Genomic DNA, 9,480 nt, shown 5'->3' on the forward strand with positions numbered 1-9,480 from the left:
TTGCTGATGTCTGATGAATTTTGGCTGAAAGCAGAGAACACCAGAAAGATGTTTACCTGTACTTTATTGACTAAGCAAACACTTTCAATTGTGCGGATCATGACAAGCTATGGACAACATTGCAAAGTATGAGTATTCCGGAACACTTAATTGTGCTCATGAGGAATCTGTACATGGACCAAGAGGCAGTTATTCCAACTGGAAACACTGCATGGTTTAAAATTAAGAAAGGCGCACAAAATGGTTGTATTCTTTCACCATACTTATTCAACCTGTAGGCTGAACAAATAATCTGAGAAGCTAGCTTATATGAAGAAAAATGTGGCATCAGAATTGGAGGACAACTCATTAACAACCTGTGATATGCAGATAATACAACCTTGCTTGCTGAAAGTGAAGAGAAATTAAAGTATTTACTGATAATGATCAAAGAGCACAGTCTTTGGTACGGATTGCATCTCAATGTAAAGAAAACAAAAATCCTCACCACTGGACCACTTGAACAAAGTTAGCACGGTGTCTGGAGCAGATGGGAGACAAAGTCTCAACATCCTAGCTTCGAAGGAGCATTCTGACTACTTCTCTCAATACAGATTTGTTTGTTCTTCTGGCAGTCAGTGGGACTTTTAATATTCTTCTCCAACACCGTAACTCAAATGCATCAATTCTTTTACATTCTTATCCATGGAGAAAAGATTGAAGTTATCAAGGACTTCATTCTTCTTGGATCAAGCATCAACACTCAAGAAAGGCAGCAGTCAAGAAATCAAAGGACATATTGCATTAGGCAAATCTGCTGCACCAGACCTTTTTTTTAAAAAAAAAAAAAAAAAAAAAAAACTTCATTGTTTTAATATCATGAAATACAAGTACAAAACATTGTACAAGATCTTACTAAGTGAAAAAGGAACAGCACACTTGTGTTTTCACCAGAACCTGTATCATCTAGTGCTAGCATTTATTCATTCTCACGAATAAAAAAGCTTACAACTCTTTTCCATCGCAGATTGACATTTATCTTAATATTCATATTGAGCTGCTTTGGAGAACTGTTAATAAATGGAAATCACCTTAGCCGAGAGTGCTGAGCTGGTAATCTTATTTCACATCTGTTGAGGTCTCCTATGCTGCTGTCACAAAGACACTGTGCACTTATTTGGGATAAGAAAATGTGTGGTATCAATAGCCCCCTTCCTGTTTGCAAAGGCAAATTACTATTTCCTTAAAAGTTCAGAATATTATGACAGTTATTGGCTAACTAGTAATTCATGGAGCCCCATTTACATCAGACAAATCAACAGCCAGAGCCTTAAAACTCCACATGTGTGAAGAAAACCAAGTCTGTAAATATTTCAAATCAGAGCAACATCAGCCAATAAAGAAAATGTAAACTGTGCTAGTAACCAAGCATTTAGTTTGTGGCCATTTCAACTTGGAGTTTTCCTATGATAAACAAAATATGATGAAAGCAGCATTTATTTTACTGGGAAATGTGGGGGAGAAATTACAACGCTGCTAATCTCACAAAAACACTGGAAAATAATTTGTTTTTTATAAATAAAATGGTATTTACCTTTAAAAAATTTTTTAATTCTCATTCTTGCTGCTAAAAATAAATCATTCAGTTATGCCAGTCTTCAAGGATAAATTTTGAGATATTTTAAAATAGCATATGTTTGGAAAACTGAGACACATTTTTAATTGCCAACATTATGCTTTGTTCTTGGTAGAATCATCTTTGTTTCTTCTTTTGACATCCCAGTTATAAACCCTGGCCATATTGACTTCTGTGGTAGTAAATAGATCTTGAAGGAAGTCTAGGTCTTCCTCAAAAGAATCAAGATTCTTTGTAGCAAATGATAAATTATCTTCCAACAGTGCCTGAGCTTTATCAATATCATATCCAAGCATTACATTAGCCCCCAACCATAGACACACTTTCTCAGTAGGAGGAACTGAAGCTTTGCAATACAGATTATCTGCCAATAAGAACCTGGTTTCCAGCGAATTGGTGAACTCTTTTTTCTTCTGCATGTATTTAAGAATTTCTAAAGTCTGCTTAATTTCTGGAATCTGACCTTTCAGTCTCCTTTTCTTTTGAACAAGGTTGAGTTCCATAAACTTATACTTCTGATATTGTTCATCCAACTTCTTCAGGACTACATCTGCAGTCTCATTCCCTGGCTGTCTCATGAAGGAATCAACATCTTCCACAAACACGGTCTCAGGAATCCCCAGGTGAAGCTGTCGTCCATTCCCTGTGGCCACTTCTCTTAAACCAACACCACCTTTAGTGGCCGCCATCTTGGTGAAGCTGCACAAGACCTTTTTAAAGTGTTGAAGAGCAAAGATGTCAGCTTGAGGACTAAGGTGCACCTGACCCAAGCCACGGTATTTTCAAGAACCTCATATGCATGTGAAAGCTTGACAGTGAATAAGGAAGACCATAAAAGCGATTATGTTTTTTGAGTTCTGTTGTACATAGTGTTGCAATGAGTCGGTACCAACTTGATGGCACCTAACAACAACAACAACAAGGATATTGAAAGTCCAGGATAATGAGCTGGTTCATAAGATCAGTTTGAGCTGCAAGGTCAACAGTACAAACCCATGAACCGTTCATCAGAAACCTCATATAGGGCCTCTATAAGTCAGAACCATCTCAACGCACTTAACAACAACAACAATAAGTTCTGGTGTGGCACTGTAAGATAAGCACTAGACTACAAGGTCATTTTGAACTTCAAAGTTGGCAGTTCAAATCCACCAACAGCTCCTTAGAAACCCTATACAGTGTCGCTATGAGTTGGAACTGATTCAACAACACTAAGCAACAACAACACCATAGCAATTAAATAGTGGAAGGGAAAAAAAAATTAAATGTTTGAAGGTTGGCTGACTGAAAACTTACATAATATGTAAGACAAGAAGCTATCTATCCAAAAAGTTCAAGGAGCTCTTATAGGATATGTCCCAGGAGAAATTCACTAAGGCATATCATAATCCAACTTTCCAAAACCCAAGACAAACAAGGAATTATTACCTATGAAGGTGAACCAGTAAGACTAAGCTCTGATTCCTCTGCAGGAATCATGTTGGCAAGAAGACAATGGGATGATATATATAAGAACCTGAGAGAAAAATATTACCAACCAAGAATTATATATATGGCAAAATATTTCTCCAATATGACAGTGTAACTAGGACATTTCCAGAAAAGCAGAAATTAAGAAAATTTGTAATAATTAGACCAATCTTCTAAACAATATTAAAGGGAGTCCTCAGGACAGAGAAACATCAGAAAACAACCTAAAATTAAGATATATGACAACATCTCTCAGATACCAAATAAGATAAAGATTTCTTTAAAATAAAACAAACCTATAAGATTTAAAATTGGAAGGAAACCAGAACATCAATTTGCAAATGACACCAGCTAAATAAAAGGAAGAAATAGATGGTAAAGTTACAGAACATCCATATGGTGAAGAAGTCAAGGCAATATCATGATATAACAGTCTTAAGTGTAGGAAAATTTCAGGGTAATCACAAACAAAAGTAATAAACCTAGTTATTGACAAAAATTAAAGAAGTATACCATAATAACCCAGTAAACAAAATTCACAGTAAAGGAAATTTTTTTTTAAATCTCAAAACCAAAAGAATTCAGTACAGAAAAATAAACAGAACAAAGAAACTTAACAACACACAAGCACACACAAAAAAACAATAGCAGCAGTTAATGCATGCCTATCTATGATCACACTGAGTATAAACAGCTTAGATGCACCAATCAAGAGACAGAGAATAATAGACTAGATTTTAAAAAAAAGCATGATCCATCAATATGTTGTCTACTGGAAACACACCTCACCAGCTGCTCCTTGGAAATCCTATACAGGGTCACTATGAGTTGGAACCAACTCAACAACACTTAACAAAAATAACAACAACAGATACACACCTCAGACACTAAGCTTATAAATAATGTAAAAATAATAGCATGGAAAGAAATATATAAAGCAAATAGTAATCAAACTAGAGCAGGAGTAGCAATATTAATCTCTATTAAAATAGACTTCATGGAAAAATCCATCATGAAAAACAAGGTCAACTCAACAAGAAAAGGTAACCATATTTACATACCCAAAGGCAGCTTTAAAATACACTAAACAAATTCTAAAGCATTGAAAAGAGAAATAGAAAGTTTCACAATCATAATAGAGTTTCACAATAATTAATAACAATTATTATTATTATTATTATTATTATTATTATTATTATTATTATTATTAATAGACTTTATTTTAGCACACCACTTTTGCAGGACAGAACAGCTAGAAAGAGACACAACAATGATAGAAGCCTGCATATCACAATCACCTGGTTTCATAGATATATATAGAACACTCCACTACAAAGCAGAAGTATGCATTCTTCTCCAATGCAAATGGATCATTCTCCAAAATAGAGCATATTATAGACTACAAAGAGACTTCAATAAATTTTAAAATATCAAAATAGCACAAAGCTTCTTCTATGATCACAACACTATAGAACTAGAAATCAATAAGAAATAGAACAAGGGAGAAAACATAAAACACATGGGAACTAGAAAGCTCTTTACTTAAAACCACTGGTTAATAGATGGAATGGAAAGATTATTTTAATTAAATAGGAATAAAAGTACAATATTCAAAAACATGTGGGACACAGCAAAAGCAGTACTTTAGTAATTTTGTAGTATTAAGCACACATTAACAAAGGAAAAGTCACAGGAATAATCTTAGACTATTAACTAACATTGGAGTGGTACCGTGAATTTATTTAATACATCTATTCTATCCACTGGACTGCTTACCACAAGGTTAGTGGTTTAAGCCTACCAGCCATTCCTTGAAAATACTATACAGGGTTGCTGTGAGTCCGAACTGACTCAACAGCACATCACAACAACATTGAATCCATGGTCTTTGTAACCCTCACCAAATGATTCAGTGGGATTATGCAAATAGGATGTCTGGGATTCTAACATGGGGATTGGTTATTTTTGCCATCCCTCTAGGTTTAATAGGAAACATTTCAGAAACAGGTACATATGATTCCAGGTCAATCAATAAAGAAGAACCAACAGCACAATTTGAGTTCCCTGTGTGGAAAAGTGGTTGTAGCAGACGCACCAGCACAAAGAGAACAAAGGGCTTCCTGGCCCATGAACTGTGTAAAGCTGAGTGACTTTAGGCAGGGGCTAGCTTACAGAATATGCCATTTCAGCCTTTTTTGAAAGGGCTTGTGACACCTGCCTGAGTGGGGCAGAGGCCAAGGGGCCATGTGACTGAGAGGTCACGAATGAAAGAGACATGTCTGAAGTACAGCTGAAAAGAGGTGCTGCTGACTGGTGATCTCCTTTTCCTGAGTTGCTTCTAATCCTGGATTTTACTCTTTTAACTTCCCTAAGAAGCCTGATAACTGTGAGTATTGTGAGTATTGTCTGTGAATTCTGTGTATCCATTGCAAAGAATTATCAAACCCAGCAGAAAAGTAAAGTGCCGTGGGAAAGATGGTTGTTGTCAGACTAGGATAAAGAAGGTTGGAGGATGGAGGCATGTATAACTTCTGCCTCATAGAAATTACCTTCGGGCTGATGATGGTGATTTTCCTCTGCACCCTTATGAAGTCACAGGAGTTCAGACATGGCCCCCATGTCACTTTTGCAATAGGGAAGAGAAGATCATATATTTAAGATGAAGATTTTGAGAGTTTTGCAGATAAAGATGGCAGACTAGACAGAAAGGCTATGTGGGCACTCTGCAGCAAGGATACAGAAAACCAGATGAAACAGATATAGAAGAGGGTCCTGGAACTATGAGCTTAACAGGAAGTGATAGAAAAGTGGATCGAATGCTTACTGGGAGAAAGAGTCAAACAAACACAGCAAGAGGAGAGGTACTGATGAGCAGCAGCAGCCAATGGGACCTTCCCCAGCCATCTTGAGAGTTCATGAACAGTTACAGAGACAAGAAAAAAATACATGCATTTCAGAAACCTACCTGTGACTCTCAGAGAAAAAGGTTCTGACCAGGGTGTCTCCTGCTTTCCAGGTTGAATCACTGAAAGGTTGTGAGCACCAGGGAGAAGGTATATATAATATCCCTGCTAGGGCAGGTTCTGCTCCATATCTGCAAAGTTGATCTTGGCTAGTCCTGGACTGGCTTTCACTAGGAGAAAGGATTGAACAAACATGTGGGGTAGAGGGAAAAATGAAACATATATATAAAGGAAGGAAAAGAGGTGGGCATTCTGTGTGAGCACACTGGATGCAGTGTGGCCATTTTGAACTTTCTCAAGAGGCTGTGAAGGCAAGCGGCCAGTAGATGGTGAAGCACAATGCTATTGGTGAAAAGAAAGCAATAGATTTTCATTTTCACTGTGTGGGCTGTTTTTTCATTTGTTTGTTTTCCTTCTTGCATCACACAGCAGTAGACAGCAACTGCAACCATGCAACCAACCCACAACTGTACCCCTTACAACTACACGTATTGGGCAAAAGTCAATACCAGCTACTATACACAAGAATGGTGACTACAACCAACATCAGCTAAATCCACTTTTAATTGAATTGTAGGTATAGTGAACAAAGAAGTACATCTCCTGATCACATCCACCAGGAGGTAATTGGTGAGTGCCTAGGAACATACCAACACACATTCATCAACTTAACACAAATGCAACAATACCACTATGCCTAGAAAACAGCTGAAAATGTCTGTTTGCATAAAGAAACAAGACAGAATAGTTCAAACAAATGACCAAGAGGCAGAGCTATAAAATGCTTTTGAGGAAGAAAGGGCACTGTGACTACCTGAAAAAGAATTCAGGAGAATGATATTGAGTTACTTCTAAACAGTTCACAGAAAAGGAAAATAGGGAAGAATTCAGAAGAGCACTACAGAAACAATCAAAAAAATAGATGCAGCATTAGAAACAATACAAAACCTGCAAGCAGAATCCAGAAGATCAATAGTAAAATATCAGAAATGGGCAATACACTAAAAGGGCAAAGGAGTAGAATTAAACCAATGGAAGCCAGAATTAGCAGGTTTAAAGATAAATTTTTCATTACTAGTTAAATAGATGAACATCCAGAAAAAAGAATGAAAAAAATCTGAAGAAAGTCTAAGATTCATGTGAGACAAGAAGAATAATCTACGGTTGATAAGAATTCCAGAACAGGAAGAAACAAAGAAAACCACAGAAAAGATAGTTGAAAAACTGCTGGAAAAAAAATATCCCTAACACAATGAAAGATGAGATAATAAGAACTGAAGAACCTGAATAAACACGAAACAGGATAGACCCCAGAAGAAGATCACCAAGATATACCATAATCAAACTCTCCAAATTTAAAGACAAGGAAAGAATCCTGAAAGTAGCTTGGGAAAAACAAGATGTTATCTACAAAGGGAAACCATGCTCGCAATCGGTAAACATATATACAAAACTCTGAAAGAAAGCAATTGCCAACCAAGTCATATACTCAGCAAATCTGTCCCTCAAATACAACAGTGAAATGAGAATATTTCCAGATGTACAGAAATTAAAGAAGTTTCTTAAAAAAAAAGCCAACTTTGCAAAAATTACTTAAAGGAATCATTGGGACTGAGAACCAACATAGGAGACAACAACCACAGATGGACACACCACACAGCAGCATCAACCAGAACTCAATTCAGACATAGAAGTATCCAGAGTTAAACAAAGCTACAAGACTGAATATAGGGAAACAGAGATATTAATCTATAATGAAGACAACTACAGAGCAAAAAGAGAGAACAGTACAGTTACAGAATATCAAATGGCGAGGAAGTCAAGTAGATTTCAAGATAAAAGACTATTTTAATTGGGAGGGAAAATAATAAGTTACAGAACAACTTCAAAGAAACACAATGCACATTCACATCAAATCAAGAAAAGGAATATCTATGAAGATTTTCAGACATTAAAGCTATGAAGACATTGACAAGATAAAGCATCAAAAAAATTTAACTCAGCACAGGAAATATTGCAGAACAAAGAAACCTGCAGCACCACAAAAAAACATCCAGCAAAATGACTTCAAATAATTTCTACCTATCGAAAATTATGCTAACTGTCAAAAGAATAAACACACAGTCAAGAGACAGAGAGTAGTAAAATGGATAAGAACACAGGATCCATCAAAATGCTGTCTACAAGAGACACACCCTACACTCAAAGACAAGCATAGATTAAAAAGTAAAGGATAGAAAAAGTCTATCAAGATAATTACAATCAAAAATGAGCAAGAATGTCAACATTAGTCTCTGACAAAATAAACATTAAGGCAAAACCCAGCATAAGAGACAAGGAAGGACATTATTTCATAATTAAAGTGTCAATTGAACAAGAAGACATAGCCATAAAAATATATATATGCTCCCAATGAAAAGATCTCAAAATACATAAATCAAACCAATAATATCAAATAAAGAGATAACTCTGAAATAATAATAGATTTTAATACACCACTGTCATAAAAGGACAGAACAACCAGAAAGATAACAAAAACACTAGAAACTAAACAACACAATCAAACAACTTGACCTCATAAATATATACAAAGTACTCAACCCAACAAAAGCATGATACACATTCTTTTTCAGGGCTATTGTAACATTCTCCAGAATACACTACATGTTAGGCCACAAAATAAGTCTCAATAATTTATAAACATGAAAATACTACAAACCATCTTCTCAGATTACAATGCTATAAAATTAGAAATTAACACTAGGAAGATCAAGGAAAAACAATCAAATGCATGAAAACTGAATAATATCCTGCTTAAAAGTCACTGGGTAAATTCAGCCAGTTGAGAAACAGAAGCAAGATGAGTTCTTTGAGTCAGTCAATGCTCCTAGGTTACTGGGATATCCGCGGGCTGGCTCATGCCATCCGCATGCTCCTAGAATTCACGGATACGAATCATGAGGAGAAACGGTACACGTGCGGAGAAGCTCCTGACTATGATCGAAGCCAATGGCTGGATGTGAAATTCAAGCTAGACCTGGATTTTCCTAATTTGCCCTACCTCATGGATGGGAAGAACAAGATCACCCAAAGCAATGCCATTTTGCACTACATCGCTCACAAGCACAATATGTGTGGTGAGACAGAAGAAGAAAAGATTCGAGTAGACATCATAGAAAATCAAGTAATGGATTTCCGCATGCAACTTGTACAGATCTGCTACAAACCTGAGCATGAAAAGTTGAAGCCTCAATACTTGGAACAGCTACCTGGACAACTGCAACATTTCTCTTTGTTCCTGGGGAAATTCTCTTGGTTTGCAGGGGAAAAGCTCACCTTTGTGGACTTTCTCACTTATGATGTCTTAGATCAGAACCACATGTTTGAGTCCAAGTGCTTGGATGAGTTCCCAAATCTGAAGGCTTTCATGTG

General features: G+C 36.4%; 1 protein-coding gene and 1 pseudogene across 1 annotated transcript in view; one reads left to right on the forward strand and one right to left on the reverse strand.

Moving 5' to 3' along the window:
* Window positions 1–1,710: 1,710 nt before the first annotated feature.
* On the reverse strand, window positions 1,711–2,304 carry LOC102819989 (annotated as a pseudogene).
* A 6,604-nt stretch (window positions 2,305–8,908) lies between these two features.
* The window catches only part of LOC102826113 (glutathione S-transferase Mu 3-like), a 7,004-nt gene continuing 6,432 nt past the window's right edge, over window positions 8,909–9,480 (forward strand). Inside the window, exon 1 of the mRNA XM_006862492.1 lies at window positions 8,909–9,477. Coding sequence (XP_006862554.1) covers window positions 8,909–9,477 — 569 coding nt within the window. The remainder of the gene's footprint in view (window positions 9,478–9,480) is intronic.

The sequence above is a fragment of the Chrysochloris asiatica genome, unplaced genomic scaffold, assembly GCF_000296735.1.
Source record: "Chrysochloris asiatica unplaced genomic scaffold, ChrAsi1.0 scaffold00048, whole genome shotgun sequence".
In the NCBI taxonomy this organism is placed as follows: Eukaryota; Metazoa; Chordata; class Mammalia; order Afrosoricida; family Chrysochloridae; genus Chrysochloris; species Chrysochloris asiatica.